A 27,227-nucleotide genomic window follows, 5' to 3' on the forward strand; every position below is an offset into this window, starting at 1 on the left:
TTGGATCATTATTCTTTTTTTTTTGTATGGGTACACAAATGTCCATAACCACAATTCAATTTCCCTTCTTCTTCCCATCATCCAACCGGAACACCACACTTCTCTCCATTAATGCAATCCAATCATCACAAAGTGGCAATTGATTTGCTAGAATTCTTCTTCTTGGTTGATTAGTTTCATAAAATGTTTTTATTTACATACCTAACTTTACCGTGAACTGGAGCAGCAGTAGCTAAAGTTCTGCTGTTGAATAAAAGGTCACGTTTGACTGCTCTGAAAGCAGTACGTGAAGTAGCATTAAATAATCTTGGAAGAACCATCGTCTATAGATTTTCTTTCAAACTTTGGTTTTAAGACAATTCCTTGTTGTACTAATCAAAATAAAAGAAAAGAAAAAGAAGAAAGAAAGAGGAAGAAGGAAATATATATAGAAATTTTTCACTGTTACAAGTGAGCACTAGAGGTTTCAACAATTTTTTCGCTCTCTCGCACTCTCACTGCGTGTAAAATGTATGCGTTGACCAATGAAATTTAAGATAAGTTTTAACTATGGAGACCGAAGTTTTTTTTTTTCTGTTCACTCACACACTCTCTCTCACACACACAACTTATTCTTCCTAATTTTTTTGAATTCTTTTTTTTATTCGTGTGCTTTGGCAGTGTTTTGTGATTTACGACATTTTTTTTTTGCATTGAAGTTGTCGTTTACAGTTTGTTTCCGACTCCCCGGTTTATAAAAACTAATACAAAATAACTCATATCTATACATACAATACAAGAACAAACTAGACCACTATTTAAGGTTATTCTTGGTTTCGCTAATCAATTCTTCCAATGCAGGCATTTGTTTAATATAAACAAGTTTACCGTGTTGCAACTTCTCATCTAATGAGCAAACACATTGTAGACAAAGCTTTGGTTCACTAGGAACCGCAGTTTGATCCCTTTTTTTAGTCATTTTACCCATACGAGCTTTCTTTTTAGGAGGTTCTTCTTTTTGTTTCAATGTAAGAATTCGTTTAGATCTTCTTCTTGTTGTAGGAGCATCGTTGTTCTCTTCTGAGATTTCCTTCTTTGCATTCTCAATCAAGCTTTGAAATTTATCCAGTTCAGCAACCGGCTCTTTATTCAATTGCGAAAGATTATGTGAGGCCTGTGAATTGGCTAATTCATCAACTTTTTCTTGTTCCACTTCTTGTTTCAAAATCACATCTTGAGGTGATGCTTGTGGTGTAAGCAAGTGTGATATTGCCATTGGTTTCTTACGTTTGCTCTCAGGTAGTATGATACAATATTGATAACTCAAATGAGTTTTGCAATGATCACATAGACTTTCATCGTCGGAAAGTTCTTGCTTCACAAATTCAACATCAAATTTGCCTTTCAACTTTGATAACAATCCATTCTGGTGGTTCACAAACTTTTCAAATCCAGCCAAACTTCGCCTTACCAAATCGATGCTAACACCGCGGTCTTTGTTGAACTTCACAAGTATATTCTCCATCAATTCATTATGATTAAAAACATTCTCCTTCTTAATTGGTCTATAGTCATCAATAGATTTCTCGCCAAATTCCAACCATTGGTCTGTTGCAAAATTAACTGCCTCATTAAAATTGAATCCGCAATTGAACCCAGCATGGTATACGCGGGGATATGTGACAACAAATTCATTAGGATTTTGATCCGCGTAAACGCATGGAATACCGTTTGCAACCAACTGCATTGGCGACATTAAAGAAACCAATTGATGAAGAAGGTCAGGTTGTCGCTTAAACAAATCTGGAGCAGCATCTTTCATTAGTTTTTCAAATTTATCTGCAAACAGTGAAGGTATACCGTACCATTTCTTTGTAGCACCAAAATGACAATAATTGGCTGAAAGAGTATAATGGTCTTCAACGTGCCAACAAAATGTAGACAATAAAGAACCAACATAGATCCAAGGGATGGTCATCCCGGATATTGAAGTATTAATAAAATTAAGTAGTGATCCTTTAGCCAAGGGAAGCTTGTTCAAATTGCAAGGGTGGTTGATATAATACTGAACAACAGGGTTTGTAGTATCAAGATTGGGTGTATTCTCCATAGGGAAACCACTGATTTCTCCTGGTTTCAAGTTATGAATATCCGCACCATACATGACCTCTAGATCTGACTTTTCAATATCAACAAAGGACCAGAATTTCTGTTCAATAGCATCTACTGTCAATGGTTGTCCATTGTTGTAATCTTTAATAAATTTTGAATCAAACTCTTGACACATCTTAATAAACTGTGGAATGGTATACTTGACATCAACATCTTCATCAAACCCATATTCACCTGTTCCTATCAAACACTTGTCGCAATACCAATTTGTAGCTGGTACTGCAGTTAATGGAGGATTCAAACATTTCATGTGAAATGGATTATCGCAATTGTCACAAAGCAATGTTTCCAGTGGATCATCATGTTGTCCACAAATCAAACAATTGTCAAATTCGTCTTCGGAATCACTATCGGGGAACTCATACTTTGCATTGTGGTGAAGATAATTTGCGTAATATTTGATATTACTCTCATATTCTTGTTTGATTCTCTTATAATCAACACCAAATTTTGAACCTAAAGTATGCCATTTCTCTTCATTCATAGCACCACTCATCTCTTCAACATCTCTATACAAATCATAATAGTACACTTTTGTACCATCTACTTCGAAATACAATTTCAACTGACGTTTTCTTCTCATTTTCAAGAAACGGTTAATATTCTCACGGAAAAAGTCTCTTGATCTTGTTGTTATTCCCAAATCACTGATCACCTGTTTCCGAACGTGAAATTTGAAATCCGGATTAATATGAAAGCTTGGTTTCCAATGTGGAGGCGGAACTATCTTGACAATCCCGTACGTGGCTCCCAACTTCAAATTCTCCTCATTTGACAAATAACCAACTGGATCTCTAAATTCTTCTTCATTAGGAGTCAATACAGGACAGGGAGTTAACAAGTTTTTGTTAAAAGGCATAGTCATCCTGGTTTATCGTATGATAATAGGTTTAATCAACACGGCTGGTTTATATAGCACAACAAAATTAAAATAACGATAACAATAATGGTATCAATAGAATCGTATCAGCTATGCGTCTAATATTATTGTCAACTTGAAGCAATTTGCAATAGTGACTTATAACTTCAGCAAAATAAACTAAATCACACCTCGTGAAATATCAGACAACCAATTGTTCCCTTAAAAACGTATTTTTTTTTTTGCTCCCTCTCGTTTTCACGATTTTTTTTTTCTGTCTCTCACTCTCTTTCTTGCACCAAATTGTTAACACTGATGCAAAAATTTATTCTGAAATAGCATGACTTGCGATAATGTTACGGAAGTACTTGAGTTTCTCTGTCAAGGATAAGATCCAGGTGAATTCTAAGAAAAGGATCAGATGTTACTACAAGTCTACTCACATTACTGGAAGATCATGACAGGTCATTCTATTGATGCTGCAACTTTTTTCTTTTTTTTCTTTGTCCATATATCAATTAGACTTCCTAATTCGGCTACAACTTTCGCTGACGCTCTATTGTTTAAATTTCTCGCTGAGAGTTAACCTTTGGGAAGACCATCAAATTTCAAAAGGCAGCTTTTGATAAATGAGTGGAAAATCATAAACAACAGGAAAAAAAATAAATTGAACTCCACGTCCAATACTTTTTCATCGATTTTCCTACTGTTTTTTTTTCTTCTTCTTCATTAATTAAACATAAATAATCAATATATTCCAAATAATACAATGAAAGACTATACAATTGCTGTTTTGGGTTGTGGTGTTATGGGTACTGCCGTCTCATCTGCCATTTTAAAAGCTAAGTTTGACCCATATCCAAAGAAAATCATTGCATGTACTATCCCAAGTCAAGAAGAAAACTTGAAGAAAACATTTGCTGATCAACCATTGGTCGAAGTTTCTGCTGGTGTTGAAAATAACAATAAAGCAGTTGCTCAAGCTGATGTCATTATTTTGGGTTGTAAACCATACATGTACGAAGGTATCTATGAAGAAGTTAAGGGTTCTTTAACTGGTAAACAATTATTGATTTCTTTATTGGCTGGTACTACTATCAAAGAATTGTCTATTTTTACTCCATATGTTGCTAAAGTTATGACTAATACTCCAGCTAGATTTGGTTGTGGTACTGCTGCTATTGCATTTGCTCCAGAAGTTAGTGAAGAATATCAAGAATTGGTCATGAAATTAATTGGCACTGTTGGTATGACTGTTAAAATTCCAGAAAAAAACATGGACATTGCTACTTCATTGATTGGATCTGGTCCAGCTTTCTGTTTGTTGATGATGGAATCTATGATTGATGGTGCTGTTAGAATGGGTATGCCATACGATGTTGCCTCTGTTGCTGCTGCCAAAGTTATGGAAGGTACTGCCAAGATGGTTTTGGAAACTGGTGAACATCCAGCTGCTTTAAAGAGTAAAGTCTGTACTCCAGGTGGTACTACTATTGGTGGTTTATTGACTATGGAAGACCGTGGTTTAAGAAGTGCTATTGCTAGAGGTGTTGAAGAAGCTGCTAATATTTCTGCATCATTCGCTAAAAAGTAGATCGTTTGTTTGTTTTAGGAAAAGATAAATAAATAAATATATACATGAAACTATTTAACTTCTTGGTTACCAAACATAAATGCACCACTGACTGTAGCAATTTCTTGTTGAGTCAAACCAGTGTCATTGGTCTCTAAGAATTTCTTGAATCTAGAACCGTGTTCTCTAATATCTCTATCGGATAATAATTTAATCATTTGCATAGTTGATGGTTTTTCTCCAGTGGCGAATCCTTTCTTTTCAAGTAATTCTTTAAATTCAACCATTAAGTTGTATAATTCTGGATTTTCATCTAAAACTTTACGAACTTTGGCGATTGCTTGAGCTTGTTCTTCTGGAGTAGGACCTTTATCAAAAAATCTCAAACGTGGAGTAATGGCAAACTGACGGCGAGGTACTACTCTAACTCTAGGGATTCTAACACAGGTTCTAAACATCTTTGGTGGCAAAAAAAAAAAGAAAACAAAAATACTGATACTTGGTGAATCTGATCTCAAACTGATCATGTAAGAATGTGAGAGAAGAAATTTTAAATGTGGGAGAAAGCGTACTTTTTGTCTGAAAAATATCGTTCACCAATGTACACGACTTTTTTGACAATTTTTTTTTTTCGCCAGCACTGCAGAAGAAAAATTTCCAGCAACGAACAAGAAGAGAGAGAAAAAATTCAACAAATATTTCAAACGTTTTCTCAATAGCCAACGTAAACAACAACAACAACCACTACATTCAACAAATATGTCTCACGAAGGTCAAGAAGAACTTTTGGATTATTCCGATTCCGAAGAAATTGCTGTTACTTCAGCTGTTACTGCTGGAGAAGGTGAAACCAACGATAAAGAAGCCGATAAGAAAGGTTCTTATGTTGGTATCCATGCCACTGGTTTCAGAGACTTTTTATTGAAACCAGAATTGTTGAGAGCTATTGGTGATTGTGGTTTTGAACATCCATCCGAAGGTATGTAAAAGGATAAAACTAGTTAATTAATTGAGAGACCTAGATCCAAGAGAAGTACATTGGTATCTGATCCCCATATTATTTACTTGATAAAGATTTTATTTTTAATTTTTCTTTTTTTGATGGAAACTAACATTAAATAACAATAATCCAGTCCAACAAGTTTGTATTCCTCAATCTATTTTGGGTACTGATGTTTTATGTCAAGCTAAATCAGGTTTGGGTAAAACCGCCGTTTTTGTTTTGTCTACTTTACAACAATTGGACCCAGTTCCAGGTGAAATTTCCACTTTGGTTATTTGTCATACTAGAGAATTGGCTTACCAAATTCGTAATGAATATGCCAGATTCTCCAAGTATATGCCAGACGTTAAGACTGATGTCTTTTACGGTGGTATTCCAATTAAGAGAGACATTGAAAAATTAAAGAACAAAGATACTTGTCCACATATTGTTGTTGCTACCCCAGGTAGATTACATGCTTTAGTTGAAGAAAAAGCCATCAGATTAAACAATGTCAAATCATTTGTCATTGATGAATGTGATAAAGTTTTAGAATCCATTGACATGAGAAGAGATGTTCAAGATATCTTCCGTGCCACTCCACATCAAAAACAAGTTATGATGTTTTCCGCTACTTTATCTCAAGAAATTCGTCCAGTTTGTAAGAAATTCATGCAAAACCCATTGGAAATTTACGTTGATGATGAAGCTAAATTGACTTTACACGGTTTACAACAATACTATATCAAATTGGATGAAAAAGAAAAGAACAGAAAATTGTCTGATTTGTTGGACTCTTTGGAATTTAACCAAGTTATTATTTTCGTTAGATCCACTCAAAGAGCCAATGAATTGAACAAATTGTTGTGTGCTTGTAACTTCCCATCTATTGCTGTTCACTCTGGTTTACCACAAGAAGAAAGAATTGAAAGATATAAATCATTCAAAGAATTCAACAAGAGAATTTGTGTTTCTACTGATGTTTTCGGTAGAGGTATTGATATTGAAAGAATCAACTTGGCTATCAACTATGATTTGCCAAATGAAGCTGATCAATACTTGCACAGAGTTGGTAGAGCTGGTAGATTTGGTACTAAAGGTTTGGCCATTTCTTTTGTTTCTTCCAAAGAAGATGAAGAAGTTTTAGAAAAGATTCAAAGTAGATTTGATGTTAAAATTACCGATTTCCCAGAAGAAGGTGTTGATCCATCTACTTATATGAACACTTAATTGTGAAAGATAACAAAAAAATAAAAGAACTCAATTAGAGTGTAAGTATTATTCTTTTTTATTATTATAAGTATATTGTTTTGTATCATTTTATATTCGTACTACTAAGTGTATATTTTTTTTTTCATGTCATTTCATTTCATTGGAATTTTATCTTCAAGCTTATCCTATATTCATACATATAGAATCTATTAATCTATATACTTGATCTATATCTCTTTTAGGTATAAGAAACCATTCTACATGAACATTATAACTATTTCCAAAAAGTGAATTATTATCATCTCTTTTATTCTCATGATTATCTTGTAAACATCCAATACAATAAACATCACCTTTACCATATTTATTATGTAATTCACGATGTATAGTCAGTTCAACTAATTTTAAATTATTCTTACAATAAAATCCATCATCTCTCCATCGATTATATTCAGGATCCAGTATAGTTAAACACATAAACATTTTCAACCAATCATGATAATCATGACGATGTTTTTTAATAATTAAATTTTTATTTGGTGGTCCAACATTAGTTAAATCATGATGACATTTCTCTTGCCATTGTTTAATACGCGTTTTTGGAGTTTGAGTAGTCATACCTATTTTAATTAATATATATGGTGATTTCTTACTATTAAAATCTAACCATTTATCTCTTTTTGAAGAATTTGGTAAATTTTTAACTTTGAAATTCCAATTTTTAGGTGGATTTAAAAAATTTGACATGGTATACATGTAAATATATCCTGTGTTATTATTATTATTGTTATTGGATGGTTTTTGACTATAATGATATTTACAATATCCATTAGGTATATCACATTTCATCTTACATCGTAATCCTTTTGTAGTTATTCCATTGCATTGATATTTCACTGGTGGCATTTGGTTGTGTATAGATCAATATAGGTTTGTTTACATTTTGGGAATTCTTTTTTTTTTCTTTTTTTCCTTTTTTGGTTGATAATTATCACCAAATTTTTAATCTTTGTATTTGATACTCGTGATTCTTGGAAAGGCTGTAAATGGTGATCCTACACACTTTGTTAAATGTACATATAATAGGTTTAAACATTACAAGAGGTTTATATAGCTTTATATCCTTAACTATAAATTCATAATTCTCAACATATCGACCATATTCACCATTGTCTGTTGTTCACCACCACCACCACCGTCAAAATGGTTTTATTTGTCAAACACGCGCGACTCAAAATTTTTTTAACAACACGGAAATTTTTCATTTTTGTTTACTCTCTTCACGACAATCTTTTTCCTATTATCATTCATTGACTTATCATTCATCATTATGTCACAATTGAAATATTTAATAGGTTTATCAATCATACTACGAATTGGATTTTTCTTATTTGGATTATATCAAGATAAATACATGGCAGTTAAGTATACTGATATAGATTATCTTGTATTTAATGATGCTTCCAAATTCATATATGATGGGAAATCACCCTATTTAAGAGAAACTTATAGATACACACCTATATTAGCTATGTTATTAATTCCTGATAATTTTAATGAATTATGGTTTAATTTTGGTAAAGTATTATTTATGATTAGTGATTTAATAACTGGATTGATTATTTTAAAATTGTTATCAAAGAATGAAAAATTAACAAATAGAAAAATCATGATTTTATCATCAATTTGGTTATTAAATCCAATGGTTATAACTATAAGTACTAGAGGATCAGCAGAAAGTGTTTTAACTGTTATGATAATGTTATCATTATATTATTTATTAGATAAAAAGAATATTATATTGTCGTCATTTTGGATGGGATTTGCTATTCATTTTAAAATTTATCCTATAATTTATTTACCTAGTGTTCTTTATTATTTATCTACTAAATCAACTCCTTTTATTAATTTGCCAATTTTGAATTTGATCAACAAGAAGAACTTGTCATATTTGTTTGTTACCTTGATGACATTATGTGGAATAAATTATTTGATGTTTTTGAAATATGATTGGGAATTTATTGAAAATTCATATTTATATCATTTTTCAAGATTAGATCATCGTCATAACTTTTCAATTTATAATATGGCATTATATTATAAATCTTCATTATTAAATGGGATTTCAGGATTAGATATTGAAAAATTAGCATTCATACCACAATTATTAATCTCAGGATTGATTATTCCTTTGGTATTTGCTAAAAATGATTTATTATCAAGTTTATTTATACAAACATTTGCATTTGTCACATTTAACAAAGTTATTACATCACAATATTTTATTTGGTTTTTAATATTTTTACCTCATTTCTTATCTAAATCAAATATGTTAACTACAAACAAGATCAACGGGGTGGTTTGTTTATTGTTATGGATTGGATCTCAAGGTAGTTGGTTATATTTTGCATATAAATTAGAATTTCTTGGTGAAAATACTTTAGATTATGGATTGTTCTATTCTGCCATTTTCTTCTTTTTAAGTAATTGTTGGTGTATTCTGCAATTTATTTCAAGTTTATAGTTTTTTTTTTTTTTTTTTGAAAATATATACATGCGGCGGCGTGGGAAATTTCCCAATTTGGACAAGTTGGATTATCTTCACTTCTCAAAAGTGCAAACCAGAAAAGAAAAGAAAAAAAAAAACGAAACCAAAACTCAAAACTCATCGAGATTCAAAAATTCATCTACACTCTTTTTGTTTTTAGCAAACAACACAACACAAGACAAGACAAGACAAGACTAGAATAATAACAACAACAAAAAATGGAGTTGTATTCACCTGAAGGATTAAGAATTGATGGAAGAAGATGGAATGAATTACGTAGATTTGAATGTCGAATCAATACGCATCCAAATTCATCAGATGGATCATCATATGTTGAACAAGGAAATACTAAAGTTGTTTGTACAGTACAAGGACCAATTGAACCACAATTAAGATCACAACAACATTCAGAACATGCAAATATTGAAATTAATTTAACTATTGCTAATTTTGCTACATTTGAAAGAAAGAAAAGAAACAAGAATGAAAAAAGATTAATTGAATTGAAAAATATTTTAGAGAAAACATTTATGGAAAGTATAATGATAAATTTATATCCAAGAACAAATATAATTATAAATATTCAAGTTTTAAGTCAAGATGGTGGATTATTATCAGCAATTACAAATTCAATAACTTTAGCTTTAATTGATTCTGGTATTTCAATGTATGATTACGTAAGTAGTATAAATTGTGGATTATATGATACTACACCATTATTAGATTTAAATAATTTAGAAGAAAATGATATTAGTAATTTAACTATTGGAGTTATTGGTAAAAGTGAAAAATTGGCATTATTATTATCTGAAGATAAAATGCCTTTAGATAGATTAGAAAATGTTTTATCACTTGCTATTGCAGGTAGTCATAGAATTAGAGATTTAATGGATCAAGAAGTAAGGAAACATGGTAATATGAGAGCTCTTAAAATGAAATAACACCACTGCATTTTTGGAATATTTGGTATACGTCTATAAGAAAATTTATTATTATATATATGTATGAAATAAATATAAATTTTTTTTTTTTATTTGGATAATCTCATTACCCATTCAAATGCTAAAAGTGCAGCAGCATTAGCAGGGAAAGATCTTATAATAGCAGGAATAAAACCTTTACCAAAACCTTTTAAACCTTTTTCATTATAAATATACTTCACGGCATCTATCCAATGAGGGAATTTTTTTTGAGATTTAATTGGATTATCAAGCATTATATTTTGTTTAACTACATCTGAAGGATAAGCAAAAATCCAAAATACTGTAGCACTTAAACCACCAGCCCAAAAATTTATAGCAGGAGCTGATAATTTAGTATTTTTTTCAAAATATTGAGTTATTAATTCATATGAACCCCACCACCATATAAAATTTGTTCTAAATATCATAGTTGAAGCTAAACCATTATAAATTCCTCTTATACCTGCTTGTTTATAAATTTTTTTAGCAACATCAATTGGTCCAGTATAAATTTTTGATTTATTATCATATTGAACTTGAAGTCTAACTTTAAATTGTTCAATTGGTGCTGCTACAAAACTAACAGTTAATCCAGAACCTAAACCAGCAATCATATGACCTAATAATGGTAATTTTTTTTCTTCTGGATAAATATATTCTTTAACTAATTGTCGATAAGTATGTAATGAACCAAGCATAATTGAATCCATAAATACCCATCCAAATAATGGTGGGGTAAAACCTTTATAAAATCCAAATGGTCCTTCAAATTTTAAAGTTTTCCAAAAACAATCAAATACTCCTTTAAATTGTCCTTGAGGTGCTGTTTGTAATCTACATTTTAATACATCCATTGGATGTCCAACTGCATTTTTAGCAATACCTGAAAACATCCCTGCCATAAATGCAATATATTTCGGTGGTGGTGGTGGTGGTGATGATGATGCATCTTGTATTAATTCTGGATGTTCTAGTTTATTTATTATATCTTCTTCCTTCTCTGTAACTACTATCGACATGATTATTTATATATATATATATGTGGTATGAAATGGTGTCTATGAATAAAAGTTGGTGGTGAATTATATGATTTGAAAAATTTAAAAACTGTGAAATTTTTTTTTGGTGTTGTTGTTGTTGTATGGGACCCATATCGGAGATATGGAAAATCGCGATTTTAAGTCCCTGTACCGGCGATCTCGAGAAACGGACCGTTTTTATGTTTATTGATCTATTAAAGGTGCATCATATTTAGTAGTATTATAATCCCAATAAAATGTTAATTCAGAAGGAGTTTTATCGATTTGACATTGTTTTTTAAAATCAATATTTTCTAATCTAGATTTAACTAATTTTATAAAAGTATTCATTTCACAACTAAATCCAGGACCCATATTACAACCAGGATAAGGATAAACTGAATCATTAATTATAAATCGTATAAAATAATCATTTCCACATTTTAATTTCTCAGTATATATTCTTGAACTTTGAGGAAATAATTCTGCTGCATTATAAGGATTAGGAAATGGGATATAATCTACTGGGATGTCATTTTTGGGAATGATTAATCCCATTGATGATAAATATATCTCCATATCTGTATCATGAGTGAAAGTTAATGTTATTTTTTTTTGTTTATCTTGAAGGATTTTTAAAAATGCTTCAACCATAGGGGATCCAATAACAGTAGTTAGATTATGACCAGGTCCCGTTTTATAATAATTAACAATATCATTACGATATCCATCTTTAATATATTCATCAATTGAGAATATATGAGAAAATGGAGAATATCCCTTGACGTTAATTTCAAAAGCTATCCAAAGAAATAATCCTTGTATATGAGAAGTAGTTAATTCCAAACCTGGATTATCTTTTGTTAATCTGGTTAAGATTTGTTGAAGATATGATTTATCATATTTTTCAATTAGATCATTGTTTATATTTTGATTAAATGATTTACATGAATATCTTGGAGTTAATGAATTACCTCCCATACGTTCATCTTCTTCAATTATAACAAATTCAACTTTATTGTGATTATATTCATCACCTAAAAATCCTTTAGCAAAATATTCCCCACTATGGTAACATCTTCCTGAATTACTAGTAAATATAATAAGTTTATCATTTTTATCAAATAAAGAAGAATATCTTTTTCTAAAATATTTACCATGTCTTAACATATTATCCTTACCAGAAAACACCCCATCAGTAGTTAATGTTTCATAATTATCTTCCATATCATTCATGAAAAATTTGTAATTATTTAAAAATTCCAAATCTCCTTTAAATTCATTATTATAATTTTTGAAAACATCAAGAATTTCATTGAAAAATTTACCATCTCCTAAACTTGGAAATCTTTCACCATGTCTACTTATCATTTGAATTTGTTCCACATTACATTGATTATCATTTAAATCAGTAGATATTCCATATCCAGGTCTTTGTAAATATGGTCCACTACCTCCAAGATATTTTATAATATTATATTGTTCAATTGATGCTTGTTGTGGTGTTGCAACATCTTCAAAAACACCATATGGTAATAATAATAACCCTGAATTAAGTATTCTTGTAAATCCAACCATGGTTATTTGGTTTAAGTGTTTGGAGTGAAAGATGATTTCTTTAAAAATTGTCATTTTCATTTCCCAGGCACGTGCGTATGTTCTTTTTCTTATAAGGTCCCTTAAAATTAAAGTTCTAAATAAAAATACACAATGGAAAGACATGCAAAACAAAGTAAAATAAATCAAGAAATGTTTATATTAAACAAGAATGAATAATGGTCAATTGATATATGTCTATCGTGAATATGCCCCGTTGACCTCTCATTTCTACACACGATTGGGTAACTTGACTGCAAAATAAAAAACTCAAGTCCTTAAAGACTGAAGAAATCATCACTCACTCAATGATCAATTCCAAGTATTGTCATTTAAAATTGTTTACTGCTATATACTTGTCTTTGATGAATTATTGTCTGTGAAATCATTTATATCCATAACGTTATTACTCAGAGATTATCCAAAAAAGTCGTGTATTTGATTACGAAAACCAAGGTCGTGCAGTAACGGTCAAAAACAAAAAAGTGGTTGAAACTGTTGATAAAAGACAGAAAAAAAAAAAAAAAAATTTCGAAAGAGAAAGGAAGGGATTTAATAGCCGATATCTTAAGTCTGCATCAAGTAATAGTATTCTGGATATGAGGCCATAAAGTTTTTCGACGACCAGGACTAAATTGTTATCTAGTCTTTTTAACTATTTACGATATTAAGAGTTCTAGCAATAGAGTACTAATGTACTTTGTATTTTGATATAAAAGTTGATTAATATATATGTTTTTAATTTATTTGATTATTTAAGAATATGAAAGAAGATATCTAAATTGTAGTTATTTCTTTAAATTCACACTACTATTATCAAATTGGATGACCAAAGTTGGATTTAATTCTTCTATATAGCATGATACTCGTTTATTAACTTACATTTAGAGAAAGTTCATGTAATGTAAGTTAATTATTCCAACTTGATAAATTTTCTGGTTTTAGTTTAGAAACCATGTGTGAAAATGCTATGGTTCTTCCATGCTTTATTTTTCATGCGAGATTCTAAGCCATGGGTGATGTTTTGTGGATATCAGAGAATGTTTTATAAGTTCAAATGGAACAAATTGTTGCTATAATGATATGATGATCAATCAACAGAAACGATTTACTTTAGAGGATATTTTAATACTAGAATATTTTCCAATTTTGTCTATCCACCCCCACAAAAGAATTGATAGTATACGGGAGATATGTGAATAAATCTTGTGATTTCGAATAATCCGCATACTTCTTTTTTAATTAGTATAGTAGATATTGCTTTCATGTATGATGCAACTGGTGGTAATAGATAGATAAATAAAAATTCAGCCACTTGAACATTGCAAAAAAAAAAAAAATAACTCGGTGAACCTCTCGGTCAATTTCTCGGTGAGATATACTGTTGATATCAAATAACAATTGCGAGAAATAACCAAAAGGTACATTAATTAATACCATCAGGAGAAGAAACAAAAGATGTCAATGTTCTTGGCTGCCCTTAAATTGCGTCTGCTCCTTCTTGTTCTTATTGCCCCCTTTTTTAGTTTGTTTGATTGTTCGTTTCGAGTATAATTATTCCGAGATTGAATTAATTTATCCATACACCATTGATAATTGTTTGTTTATGTGAGTATGTGGGGGATTTTTGCAAGGCAACAAAACCGGAGGAATTAACTTTGGTAAAGAAACCCCCACGTCCCCCCAAACAGAATCGACATCAAGTAACAAAACGGAGGAATTGCAAAAAAGCAAATTAACGGTTTTACATTATTCGGAAAAATTATATGAGTTTGTTGTTGTTAGGTTGTTTTAAAAATAATGAAAAATCGATAAAAAAAAAGAATGTTGTCGATCTTTACTTTATTTTATTTTGTTGATGATTGAATACGTTTTCAATACAGAATAGTGACAGAATCAAATGCTTATTGTTTATTATCATGTACAAGACTTCGGTTTGTCGGAAAGATTGTAGAGAATAAATTTCTTTTTTTCCTTTTTGGATTTTCTGTTGCTTCCCTCGTTCTGACGTAGTACGATTTTCCCTTCAGCCCCCCTGCCCGGGGGAGGGATGGAGAGCAATTATGCGGGGTGGGGAGAGAAAGAGAGAGAGATGGATGGATGAAAATTATACTTATTATGCAGCTACTTTGTTGAAAATAATATACAATTGCCAAGTCGCTTAATGTTATTACAAATATGTACTTGTAAGATAATCATCTCTGTATGTATAAATTCTTGTTGTTAATAAATGAAAATACACGGAACAAGGAAATAGGAGACTCAATAATAAAAAGAAGACAAATGAATGAATCAATTGTGTTGCTCGGAGAAGACAATAGTTCCGTGCCCCGAGGAAATAAAGCAACGGATTTATTGTTCCGGGGAGTTTGCATTTACATTTAAATCATACTTGTATTTCCGCATGTTTTGTGATACATGAAGGATTTTTTTTAAAAAAAAGCCAAAGTCAGTCAGAACGCAAGAGGGAGGGACAAAGAGAGAGTGAAAGGCAGACAGAAGAAATAATTCTTATTTTGATTTGTGTGAGTGTGTGAGTGTGGGGGTGGGGGGGGTTTGAGGACTAATAATCGATCGATTTCTATATTTCCTTCCTTCATTCCCCCCCACAAAAATCTAAATCATCTCAATACGAAAGGGAAGGTAAGTTGTCGAATTATCATTTGTGATATTGTTAAAGTTGATGGATAAATAAATTAAAATAAATTTTTTTTAAAACGAAATAGTAAACCACAAATAGAAATATCAAAGATGAAATTGTGTCAGAAATTATAATACTAGAAAGCAATTCAACAAATTCTGAAATGATGAAAAGCAAAAGAAAAAGAAAAAGAAAAATGGTGTGAATTAAGAAAAAGACAAAACCAAAATTCAAGTGAAAGCAATATTATGCATCACCTAGTGCATCGAGTGTATTGAGTAAATGATGTTGTTGAATACACAATTAGATGGGATTAATGGATTCAGCCCTTGTTTATAGTGTACTGCAATATTACATCTTCTAATATGATAGATTTCATTGGATGAGGGTGAACTCGGCGACTAAAGGATAGTAATAAATGACTACTGTACTGTAATGTCTAAAATGTAAAACAACAAAGAAGTAAGAAAGCGTGAGTAATAAAAGGAAAACTCGAGATTCTTAATGTTAGAAACATGGAGAAAGGTTTTTCCATTGTGTTTCCGTGTTTTCCTTTCGCCGATGATCCTCTCTCCCTTTTTCAATTTTGTTTAGCTGTTGTTTGAATCATGCTAATAGTTTGTGACAACAATGACGATAGTATTACTATTACTATTACTAGTATTACTGTGACCAAGCTATATCAAGAAAATAAAGACAAAAAAATTTCTTGAATTTGACTTTTGAATTTGGTAATCTGGTAATTTAGTATTGTTAAGAGTGGATAAAATATACGAACTTGGATGAAACCACGAGAGTTATTCTTGCTAATACAATACGGTGTCTTTGTTAGTAATAAATAAATAAAGTTGAGTTGAGTTGATAGCTCTTGCTGATACTGCTGTTACTATTGCAAGGGTCAAGAATATCACTATCACTATCACTATCACTATGAAATAGTTTAAATAGTCAACTCTGTGGGTTTAAATTTGTATAATAATTAATTAACTAATTAAATCATTTATTTATTTATTCAAGTGTCACAAAACTGGAAAATAAAAATTTAAGAAAAGGAATTAATTTTTTTTTTTTTTTTTTTTTTTAAATTTCTCCATAAAGATAAAAAATTTTTTTCCTTTTTTGTGCAACTTAATATTGCATTGTATTGCATTGTGTGGGTGTGTGGGTGTGTGGGTGTGATTGTGTGGGTCGTCTGGCAACCAAAAAGTAAAAGTAAAAATTGAAAAATGTTTGGGCCTGTTGAATAAGAAGTAAGAAGAAACAACAACAACAACAACAACAGCAGCAAAAAAAAAAATTGTATATTCAACACCCTCATTCTTTTTCTTCTACTGCTTCTTTTTTTGTATTTTAGTATCGATCAACTGGGGAGGCAGGTTGTCTTGATAATTAACCAATCCTTTGTCCAATCATATCATTCCAGTAAAGTCAACTATTACGTTGTTTCTTCATACTACATTGCTTTGCCACAATACACGCTTATTTATTTTATGTATATTTTGTGTATTTTTCCCATTCAATATTGATTAGACGTTTATTTTTTTGTTTTTCCTTTATATTCTTACAACCACCTCCATTCCAATCCAATCCAATTCAATCCAACTTTTTATTTTGCTTTTTTTTTTTCTTTCTTTCTTTCTTACAACCATAATTAAACAATACCAAATAGTTGGATCAAATGACTTCAACTTTAGCTAATCAGATACCTTCCATCAGTACTATGCTTAGCAATAACAAGAATAATACCACCAACTCAACCAACGACAATAATAACACTAACAACATGAACATGAACAATCAAAATAATTCATCCCAATCACCTATCATTCATCAGCATTTACATCAACCAATGGATAGTCTATCTCCAAATGATCCTCCAAGAAAAAGAACCAAAGTATCACGTGCTTGTGACCCATGTAGGAGAAAGAAAATCAAATGTAATGCTGAATATCTGGAAGTTGAAAAAAGAGTAACTAAAATTTGTACTAATTGTTCCAAAAATAAAGAAATATGTACGTTTCAAAGAACTCCTTTGAAAAGAGGTCCATCAAAGGGGTATATACGAGATTTGGAAGAAAAAATTATCGATAAACATCAATCAAGACAAAGATCTGATTCTTCCGGGTCTACTTCAACTACCGCTACCATTGTTCAACCACCTCAACAGCAACAACAACAACAACAACAACAGATTCCACAAGCTCAACTTCAACCAGGTATTTCTCCAAATATAGCAATTATCCCACCAGGTACTATTCCTTCAAGACAAACATTACCATTTCCTCAATCTACGGCTAGCGGGTCTGGTCCAACTCCTCAAAATCAACCATCAAATTCAACGATAAAATTACCTCCAATTATAAACTATCATGGTAAAAATGTTCCATCTCCTTTAATATCGAAATTTCATCAAGTTGAACCTTCAAATCCCTCAAGTCCAAAATCTCAATCAGCAAATATACCAGGGATTTTGAATAGCACTGTTAGTAACAACAACAACAACAACAACAGTAATCCATCAAGTAGTAATACTACCAATAATGAGAATACAAACAGCCCTCCAATTCAAGGTCCTTTCTGGAAAGTACCTTATGAAATGCCACAATCTTCAATGTCAAGAAGATCGTCTATATCAAGTGTAACAAGTGGTGGACCTCCATTAATCCATAGAAGATCTTCTGTAGAATCTGTTTCATCAATTTCAACTAATGGGTCTAGACTTCCATCCATCAAACCGACTATATCAAACGATAATAATTACACCAGTGATGCTGATTCAGAAGATTTCTATTCTGTTAATTCATTCCGCGGGGGTAATATTCATAGAAATTCTCAATCTTTATCACCTAGAAATTCAATCAGTTCATTATCAAGTTTAAATGGTAGATTAAATAAAACATTAAATTTCCAAACTAATACTGCTGGTCCAACATCACCAATGGTTGGTTCTCCTTCAGTACAACAACTTCAACAAAATCAAATTTCATTTTCACCAACCCAAGCCCCTGTGTTTGGAGGAAATGGAGTAACATCACCAACAGGTGCAACGTTGGAGAATAATGTTAAAATTTATTATACAAATTTTCATCCAGCATTCCCATTATTACCTTATGACAGTCTGTTTTTAATGTCAATTATTCATGATAATAGACAACCACCATCTGAATGGATTGTTGAAATATTCCACCATTGTCTTGCAAATTTGATTAATTTTAAGAGTTCTGGAATTATTACTTCAGTTAATTTGTTTCTCAGAGCAATTCAATCCTATCCATTTACAACAAACATCAATGATAATTCATTGATATTATTTTTGAGTAGTTTAATGCTTTTGAATTATACAGTTTTGATAAATGGAGATCAATATAGTCAAGGAATTGCAATTACTTGTTCAATTTTTAATGATTATAAGATTTGTGAACGATTTGTTGATTATTGCAAGAAACCAACTAGTCATGGTATTGATCATATTGCCATATATTTTACTAAATTATACTATTGTTTGAATTTAATTGATGATATGAATTGTTTATCATTGGGAACATTAAAGAATATAAATAATCCAATGATTATTAAATTTTTAAATGATAATAAAGAGAAATTCTTGAAAGCTGATGATAATTCCATTTTGGCCAATTCAGAAATGATTAATAAATTAAGTTTAGTTAAAATTGAATATTTATTAACTGATGAATTAAATTTTGATCAAATTGGATTTGATAAAAATACTAGTGATCAATTTATGAAGTATTTTTATGAATTAATTGAAGGCAAATATGATTTTTTCAAATTTATGATTTATTTCACAAGAGATTTCAAGTCTAGTAATTCTGATGATAAATTGAACAAGTTTAATAAAGAATTGATTGAAAAAGTGAATAAAATTACTGGATTAATATTAAATTTTGCAAATTTTATAAGTGGACATTTTCATAATTCCAATAATGTTATAATTATTAGTCCAATTTTGAATTTATCATTAATTCAATTGATTAAATTAATTAAAATTAATAAAATTATAATTGATGGAATTTTCACCAATGAGAATGATCATGATAATGAATTATTAAATAAATTAAATAATGATTTATCAATTAGTTTTAATTTATTGAATTTAAATTTATCAAATTTAAAATTTGGAAATTCAATTGAATTAATATTAAAGAATAAAATTACTCATTTTTATAAATTTAATTTTAATGGATTTTCTAAAAACACTACAAAGGGTAAAGAATTTTGGATTAATGAAATTTATGACGTTTTATTACCTTTAATAATTCAAGATTTTAAAGATGGTTGGATATAAAATTAACAAACAGGAGAGAGAGAGAGAGTGTGTTTTTTTTTGTCTATTTATCTATATTTATTCTATGTGTATAATCGTGTGTATATACAAACAGAATTAATCAATTATTTATTTATTTATTAATTTGTTCCTTTCTTTATATTTTTGTTTAAATGTGAAATACCTTTTTTTTTATTTGTTTATATTTATTTATTTATATATATGTAACACTTACTAATAAATGATAATAATGATGATAATGATAACAACTCAATACATTTTCTTCTTTTAAACATACATTCAGACAAGTTTGTTTTAATTCAATCATTTTGTTGTAGTTATTGTTATTATTATTATTAGATTAATCGATTTTAATTTGTCCATAGATTAATCTAACAAAGATTAAACTACTAATAAAACCAACTGAACCACAACAAAGGAAGACTAATAATGAAATAATAGTTGAATAACCAGAATATAAAACTAATGAACTAAAACCACCAAATTTTTCACCATTAGTTAAAAAGAAAGAATGAACTAAAACATAAATTGAACAACCACCACCAATGAAAATTGATTTCCATTGCCATTTATAATTTTCTGAACATAATGAATAATAAGTCATCAATACAGTAATTAAACTTGTAGTTAAAATCATCAACAAGAAACAAAAGAATAAAAATCCAAACATATAAAAAATCTTATTAAACCAAATTGAAGAATAAATAAAATACATTTCAACTGCAATTGATCCAAATGGGAAAATACCAGAAATTAACATTACTGGAATAGTTCTTAAATACCATGGTTGAGGTGGAATTTGTCTTGGAATTTGATTTGTTCTTACTGGAACTGTTAAAAGGGGTTTTTTAGATGCTAAAATTGATCCAATAACTGATAATGGAATTGAAATAACAAACCAAATAACAATAATTGCAATCATAGTACCCATTGGAATAGCTCCTGATGATTGAACACTAATTAAAAAGAAATTCAAAAATACAAATACTGTAAATAATAATCCAGGAACTAAAATTGGTGTCAACAACATATTTAACTTCCAATTATCTCCACCAAGGAATCGATATAAATAACCAGAAATAAACGATGAAATAATTGAACTACCAATATAAATAATAAACATAAAAGTGGATAATGAACCTCTATTTGATGGTGAAAGAAGTCCAAATAATGCAAATACAATAGTAACAAATGCCATAATGAAAACTTGAACCCCACTACCAACTAAAACACTCAATAATAATCTTTGTTTTGGAGGTCTGAAAACATCACCATGAATTAATTTCCATCCACTTTCATCAGAAATATCATCATCCAAGTTAACTTCATTATATTTAACAATATCATTTTTCAATGTTTTAACTAAAATATGAGCAATAATAATACCCAAAATTAAAACAATTAATGAAAAATTAATTAATGAAAACCATTGAATCTTTGGATTATAAACATGTAAATACTTATCCCATCTAGTAGCCCAAGCAACATCACTTTGTTCAAATTTAACACTATAAGTAAATAAAACTTCGGAATCTTTACTTTTATTCAATTGAACTGGTTTCAATTCCAAATTACACAATTGATCATCAGTAGCTTCTTCTTGATTAAGTTCTGATCTATCTAAAGAATGAGGAGTGACAGTAACTCCAACAACTCTAAATTCATCATCTTTTCTCTTATGATATTCAATAACAATTTCAAAATGATTAAATAAATTAGCAAAATTTTTATTATCAACTTGACCAATCTTAAATCCAGTACCATAAACTTCAGTATTAGTAGAAGCATCCAAAATTGGCATTGAAGCTGGTAATCCATCAATTATCCAATTATGATTATAACCAGCTTTAATATTTCTATTAACAAAAACGGAATCAGTTTTACTATATTTTGAATTACATAATTTTGAACAAATTTTAGATTCCAACATCTTAATTTCAAATGGTGAATTGAATATACGATCTCCAAAAATAATTGATCCTAATGATTCCAGTTGTTTCTTAGGTCCTCCTTTAGGTGGACAGAAATGGAATTTTGGATAATAATAATCATAGGAATAAACATAAGTAGCACTTGATATCTTTCCATGACTTGATGAATGATGTAATGAAGGAGTTAAATGATTAACATATAATGGAATTGGATCACCTTTTTTATAATTTGTTGGTGCCACACCTGGTAAATAAAAACCAAAAGTTATGTTTATAAAACATAACATAAAAGTTATAAGAAGTTTAATCATCATCAATGGAGGACAAATGATAATTGGCTATCAATAAGATGAACAAATAAAAAAAGAAAAAGAAAACAAAATTGTCCTTGTTTGAACCAGAAATATGATCTTTTAAAAGCAAAAAACGAAAAAAAAAAAAAATTATCCAGAACGAAGAAAATTTTCCTTTTAATCAAAAATCCCAATTGAAAGAAAACAACGCACCGAGAAAAAAAAAAATGGAAAGGAAGAAGAAAAACAATTCGCACAAAGTACACGAACTTTATAAATACACAAACAATCTTCATCAGCATTAAGCGATACATCATCAAACAATCTAAAATTATTAACAAACAAGAGCCACCACATTGAAGTAGGATTAAGAATACGAATTTAAATGATTGAGAAGGGGAAAACAAAATAATAATAATAAAAAAGGAGAAACAATTGGGATATTCTATAGTTTATTTTCTTTTGCTTTTGTTTCTATCTAGGAATCTTGTTTTTTTAACTTTATCAGTAATCACCCTGATTTCTCGTAATTTTCTTTGTTGTAATTCAAGATCACACATATAATCTGGACGTGTTTCTGAATAATCACAATCTAATTGTAATCTAATACATTGACTGCAACTTGGTTTTTCTTGTGGACATGCTTTATGGCGAACTCTACATGTCCAACATCCTGATCTTGATCTAGCAGGCATTTTCCCATGGGACAATTTTTGTGGAATTGAAAGTCCTGAAAACCAAGGTCTTTCTGTACTATTTCTTGTCATTCTACTACTTCTAATTCTTTTTCTTGTGGCAGTTGGACTATAATCAGAATCACCTGACGAAGACAGTTCAATCAGTGTTGATTCTTCAAAAGTTGTATTATTAGTATTACCAGTATTACAACTATCAAACCCGGCTAATATATCTGGTTGAATTTTCAATGCAATTTTGAAAGTTTCCAAAGTTAATTTCTTTTTACCTGTGTTACGCACAGATGTTCCGATTTCATTCAATTTCTTAGGTGAACTAATTAATGTTAATCGAGATTCATTCGCGTTATCATTATTGTGTAAAAACAATTCATTTTCTTTGTTTGTGTAACATTTGCTATTATTAGCCTTGTTGTTGCCTGGGTTTAATTCCGAGTTTCCGTTTGGTTTAATTTCATTATCATCTTCACTAGCATCAAATAAAGAGTCAATGAATTTGCAACTAGCAATACAATCTTGTTCATAAATATTCTTAAAATTTTCCATTGAACTTGTAGTATTATTATTTTCATTATTCATTTGATACAAATTCTTGTACACTTCTTTTTGTTGTACTCTTGAGTAACTACCATCAGAATTGTTACCACTCATGAATAATAAATCAGAAGTTAAACAATTCTTATCTAATTCGAATTGATCATTGTTTGATTTCAAAACAGTCATGGGAGGGGAGCTTTTGATAAATTGATAATCTAAAAATACCCCAGATGATTTCTTTGGTGTTGATATAATTTTAGGTACACAACTTTCATTAATAATTTTAATTAATTGATTTTTAACAATAGTTGGTTGTTTAGTAGTTATAAATGGATTGATTAATTTAGTTGTTGGTTTATTACTTTGATATCTAATAAATTGTTGATGAAAACTATCTGATGAAGAAGAATTAAGAATAACTGTAGTATTGTTATTATTTTCAGATAATATTACATGTGGTTTTGTTGGACTAGAATAAGCGTAATGATGGTTATGATGTTGTGTAGTTATTGAAGTTGAATTTGTCATCTTTATTTGTGAGTAGCTTGCTGGTTGTCTGGAGTTTTTTTTAATTTATTTTTGTTTGATTTTGCAACACAGTTTATAGTATACAAAAAAAAAATGTATCACGTGATACATACTTGTCTGATTATATACAAGAGTCTGACAATAATACTACAGCATTAATAATAAATTATAATACATACATACATACATATATATATCTAGATAATACTATTTATACATTAATACAAATATCAATGTTTGCTAGATAGTAATCAATCAACGATGATAACTACAAGAGGATTTGAAAACTTTATTCCTGAAGATATGTAAATGCAGTGAATGGTGTGTATTGATAACAAAGGAAACATAATCTAGAAGTTGAGTATTACATTGCAATGTAATCTACGGAACACTTACCAAATGGTAGTAATATCAATCCCAAATTGAGATAAGAAAAGATGATGATTATCAGTTGGCTATGAGATAATTGCAACCACTCAGGATCGAGATTGAACTATTGGAGACAAGTGGGATTGGTTGTTCATGAAGGAATACCAACTATTTCAACATAGAGTGTATAAGGCATGTATAGTACTGCGAGTGAGTAAGAATAGTAGAAGTACTAATGGTGCTAAATATAATCAATAAATAATTATTGTATATTCATACAATAGAATAATCTATAAAAGTTAACCTAAATTTAAAACAATTCCATATTCTCTAATCATACTCATAAATCCTAATGATTCATCAATATCAGGAGAATCTTTTTCCCTTTTATTCCAAATTTCAAACAAAATTTGTTTACATCTCCATTGATTCATATCAGTACATAATTGATTGATTTTCGTCATCACATTAGGATCTATTGTACACGAGCCCAAGATTAATAAATTCCAAATCAATGGTTTTATTTTATTATTATTTGATTTAAATTGTAATAATTTTAAATAATTCTCAAGACTTGAGTTGATTACATGTTGATAATCTTTTAATTTTGTAAATTTTTTCAATAATTGATTATAATATGCAATTAATGCTAAATGGAAACTAGTTATATTCAATCTTAATAATTCATGATTTGAATTATTTGATGATAGTTGCCATTGTGAATCTTGTTCAATTGTCCAATTAACCAATCTATCTTCAAAATCAGTACATATTTTAGGGAAATTTCTTGGAAATGATTGTCTCATGGTATATATATTCTTGTGATTTGTTAAATGAATGATTTCATCAAATAAGTTTAATAGTGACCTAGGAATTCCATACATTTGATAAATATGATTGATATCTAAATTATATGTGAATTTGTCATTGGGAATAAACAAACTTTTGTCTTTGATTGGTGATTCTGGTGGACGTGGAACTGTACGTGAATTTTGTCGGGATTTAGTTGAGGCGTTACTGTTGAAACTAACTGTATATGACATTGATTCTGATGTTGGTTCAGTAGATATGATTAAATTCTTAATTGCAGGTTTCATATACCCATTATCATCATCATCCTCATCATCCTCATCTTCAGAATCCAATAACTCTGAATCTGAGTCTTGTGTTCTTCCACGCATTCCTCCTTCATCCTCCTCCTCCTCATCATCATCGTATTTTCTGACCATTTGATAGTTAAACATATTAATAGCTTGGGTACTTTTATAAAAAGTAGCCAAAATTTTAACCATATTAATTAGTAGTTTCAATAAATTGGAGGATTTGTGCTTGGAATTACGAATACTATTAATCACGAAATCTCCAATTGCATAAATCAATTCAAAATCTTCAAAGACTTGTATGCTATTATTAATTTCTATCTGCAATACAAGTGATAGTAATAGACAACAATTGTATAACTCAAGATTTGAATCATCATCTTTAAGTAATTCAATAATAGTATCTGCTTCATCTAAATGATGATTCAATAAGAAAATCCCCAATTTTCGAAAATACAAAGCCAATGTTAGATATTCATCAAGTTTGAAATCAGAATTACTTGTAATTGGTTTAGATAAATGGAAAGATGAGATTGATAATGTCAAATATACTATAACTAGTTTGATATTTTTTATAATCCCATCAGTGGAAGCTTGGTCATCAAGATCTAAATTTTCAAATTCAAAATCCCAAGTAGTATGATCCCAACAAATGAATTCTCCAAATATTTGCTTGATAAAAGGCATAATGAATAAATCAATATAACTATTCTGATAACCCATTCTATTAAAACTAATATATTCACTTTTGAAATTGGTTAATAACTTTTGAAACAATGGAGTTAGTTGAATTGATCCATTCTGAATAATCCAAAGTTTACTTAGATTGTACTTTGCTTCAATAACCCAATCATCATCAGAATCAACATTGGGGAAAAATTCAGGATTGAAAATATGATAAATTGTTTGATGGTTTATTTCATAATTTGGTCCCTTAATTCCAATAATTGTCAATTTAGCAAAATCCAACAATTCACTAAGGTGTTTATCAACAGTATAATCATCTATAGATTCACTTCTTTCAATAATAACATTGCCAGGCTGATTAATACTGACGGATAACTCTCCGTCTTCTCCGGGGTCCTTGGCATGACGCGTTCGCTTATTTGGCGATGTCGATCCAATTGCTGATCCAGAACCATTACTAATTCTTTTATTGTTCTTTCTCCGCGTGGACGTCAGATTCACTTCAACTTCAGTAATATTCTCCACCTCCACCTCCACCTCGTCGTCATCATTATCTTCAGTTGTATTATTAAGCATTTTCATGCAACTAAATGGACCGGCAGTAAAATCCAGTTTACAGTCATCAAATTTTCCCAATACTTGATTTAATTCATAATAAGTTTCATAAATCATATTTTTTGGATATTTTACAAAATCAACATTTCTTCTCTGGAAATTATCTAAATTTTCTTCATAACCCTTAATTTTCAAATAAATAAGCGAATTATCATTTTTTGAATAACTCATTGGTAATGACCAACCTAATCTAATTTCATATCCTTGACAAACTCTATTTGATTTAATACATCGTGTACATTGTGGTTTTGTTAGATCACATTTGACTTTTCTTTGCCTGCAAGTCCAACATCCGTCAAATGCTCGACCTTTCTTCCTGGTCATTTGTTTCTTAACGTGTCGTGAGTATAGTTGTTGATGTGTTTAATTACATATGGGGAAACATAATCTTCAATGTGGAGATAAAGTTTTTTTCTCTTTGACAAAAAAAAAAAAAAAAAAAAAACAAAAACAATTGGTCATCATACACGACTATGACTGGCGGTAAAGCCTATTAGTAAAAGCGATGGTTAGGAATATAATTCTTGATTGAAGGAAGAAACGGCTGACTACTCACCTGATTGTGTACATTTAACAATATTGAAGATTCGGCTATGGTATACTGTATAGCAAAAAAAAAGATG

At 29.8% G+C, this 27,227-nt stretch overlaps 13 protein-coding genes across 13 annotated transcripts; 5 read left to right on the forward strand and 8 right to left on the reverse strand. All coding sequences in view use genetic code 12, as the record gives it.

The window, feature by feature from the left end:
• Window positions 1-793: 793 nt before the first annotated feature.
• CTRG_00126 (histone demethylase) lies at window positions 794-3,016 on the reverse strand (the record flags this gene model as incomplete). Its single annotated transcript, XM_002545299.1, has 1 exon — window positions 794-3,016. One exon carries the CDS (start codon window positions 3,014-3,016, stop codon window positions 794-796), a length of 2,223 nt encoding a protein of 740 aa, XP_002545345.1.
• A 763-nt stretch (window positions 3,017-3,779) lies between these two features.
• Window positions 3,780-4,604, forward strand: PRO3 (pyrroline-5-carboxylate reductase; the record flags this gene model as incomplete). Its single annotated transcript, XM_002545300.1, has 1 exon — window positions 3,780-4,604. The coding sequence occupies one exon, from the start codon at window positions 3,780-3,782 to the stop codon at window positions 4,602-4,604; it is 825 nt and encodes a 274-aa protein (XP_002545346.1).
• A 50-nt stretch (window positions 4,605-4,654) lies between these two features.
• Window positions 4,655-5,110, reverse strand: CTRG_00128 (uncharacterized protein; the record flags this gene model as incomplete). Its single annotated transcript, XM_002545301.1, has 1 exon — window positions 4,655-5,110. One exon carries the CDS (start codon window positions 5,108-5,110, stop codon window positions 4,655-4,657), a length of 456 nt encoding a protein of 151 aa, XP_002545347.1.
• Window positions 5,111-5,922: 812 nt separating this feature from the next.
• Window positions 5,923-6,795, forward strand: SUB2 (ATP-dependent RNA helicase; the record flags this gene model as incomplete). Its single annotated transcript, XM_002545302.1, has 1 exon — window positions 5,923-6,795. The coding sequence occupies one exon, from the start codon at window positions 5,923-5,925 to the stop codon at window positions 6,793-6,795; it is 873 nt and encodes a 290-aa protein (XP_002545348.1).
• A 162-nt stretch (window positions 6,796-6,957) lies between these two features.
• Window positions 6,958-7,683, reverse strand: CTRG_00130 (uncharacterized protein; the record flags this gene model as incomplete). Its single annotated transcript, XM_002545303.1, has 1 exon — window positions 6,958-7,683. One exon carries the CDS (start codon window positions 7,681-7,683, stop codon window positions 6,958-6,960), a length of 726 nt encoding a protein of 241 aa, XP_002545349.1.
• A 424-nt stretch (window positions 7,684-8,107) lies between these two features.
• Window positions 8,108-9,301, forward strand: CTRG_00131 (glycosylphosphatidylinositol-alpha 1,4 mannosyltransferase I; the record flags this gene model as incomplete). Its single annotated transcript, XM_002545304.1, has 1 exon — window positions 8,108-9,301. One exon carries the CDS (start codon window positions 8,108-8,110, stop codon window positions 9,299-9,301), a length of 1,194 nt encoding a protein of 397 aa, XP_002545350.1.
• A 242-nt stretch (window positions 9,302-9,543) lies between these two features.
• On the forward strand, window positions 9,544-10,266 carry CTRG_00132 (exosome non-catalytic core subunit; the record flags this gene model as incomplete). The annotated part of the gene is made up of 1 exon (XM_002545305.1): window positions 9,544-10,266. One exon carries the CDS (start codon window positions 9,544-9,546, stop codon window positions 10,264-10,266), a length of 723 nt encoding a protein of 240 aa, XP_002545351.1.
• Window positions 10,267-10,355: 89 nt separating this feature from the next.
• CTRG_00133 (uncharacterized protein) lies at window positions 10,356-11,306 on the reverse strand (the record flags this gene model as incomplete). Its single annotated transcript, XM_002545306.1, has 1 exon — window positions 10,356-11,306. One exon carries the CDS (start codon window positions 11,304-11,306, stop codon window positions 10,356-10,358), a length of 951 nt encoding a protein of 316 aa, XP_002545352.1.
• Window positions 11,307-11,510: 204 nt separating this feature from the next.
• Window positions 11,511-13,028, reverse strand: PHO114 (Pho114p; the record flags this gene model as incomplete). Its single annotated transcript, XM_002545307.1, has 1 exon — window positions 11,511-13,028. The coding sequence occupies one exon, from the start codon at window positions 13,026-13,028 to the stop codon at window positions 11,511-11,513; it is 1,518 nt and encodes a 505-aa protein (XP_002545353.1).
• A 4,193-nt stretch (window positions 13,029-17,221) lies between these two features.
• Window positions 17,222-19,849, forward strand: RGT1 (Rgt1p; the record flags this gene model as incomplete). Its single annotated transcript, XM_002545308.1, has 1 exon — window positions 17,222-19,849. One exon carries the CDS (start codon window positions 17,222-17,224, stop codon window positions 19,847-19,849), a length of 2,628 nt encoding a protein of 875 aa, XP_002545354.1.
• Window positions 19,850-20,189: 340 nt separating this feature from the next.
• On the reverse strand, window positions 20,190-22,094 carry EMP70 (Emp70p; the record flags this gene model as incomplete). The annotated part of the gene is made up of 1 exon (XM_002545309.1): window positions 20,190-22,094. The coding sequence occupies one exon, from the start codon at window positions 22,092-22,094 to the stop codon at window positions 20,190-20,192; it is 1,905 nt and encodes a 634-aa protein (XP_002545355.1).
• A 431-nt stretch (window positions 22,095-22,525) lies between these two features.
• Window positions 22,526-23,833, reverse strand: UME7 (DNA-binding transcriptional regulator; the record flags this gene model as incomplete). Its single annotated transcript, XM_002545310.1, has 1 exon — window positions 22,526-23,833. One exon carries the CDS (start codon window positions 23,831-23,833, stop codon window positions 22,526-22,528), a length of 1,308 nt encoding a protein of 435 aa, XP_002545356.1.
• Window positions 23,834-24,501: 668 nt separating this feature from the next.
• On the reverse strand, window positions 24,502-26,928 carry ARG83 (Arg83p; the record flags this gene model as incomplete). Its single annotated transcript, XM_002545311.1, has 1 exon — window positions 24,502-26,928. One exon carries the CDS (start codon window positions 26,926-26,928, stop codon window positions 24,502-24,504), a length of 2,427 nt encoding a protein of 808 aa, XP_002545357.1.
• Window positions 26,929-27,227: the final 299 nt, after the last annotated feature.

Source organism: Candida tropicalis (assembly GCF_000006335.3).
Source record: "Candida tropicalis MYA-3404 genomic scaffold supercont3.1, whole genome shotgun sequence".
Lineage (NCBI taxonomy): Eukaryota > Fungi > Ascomycota > Pichiomycetes > Serinales > Debaryomycetaceae > Candida > Candida tropicalis.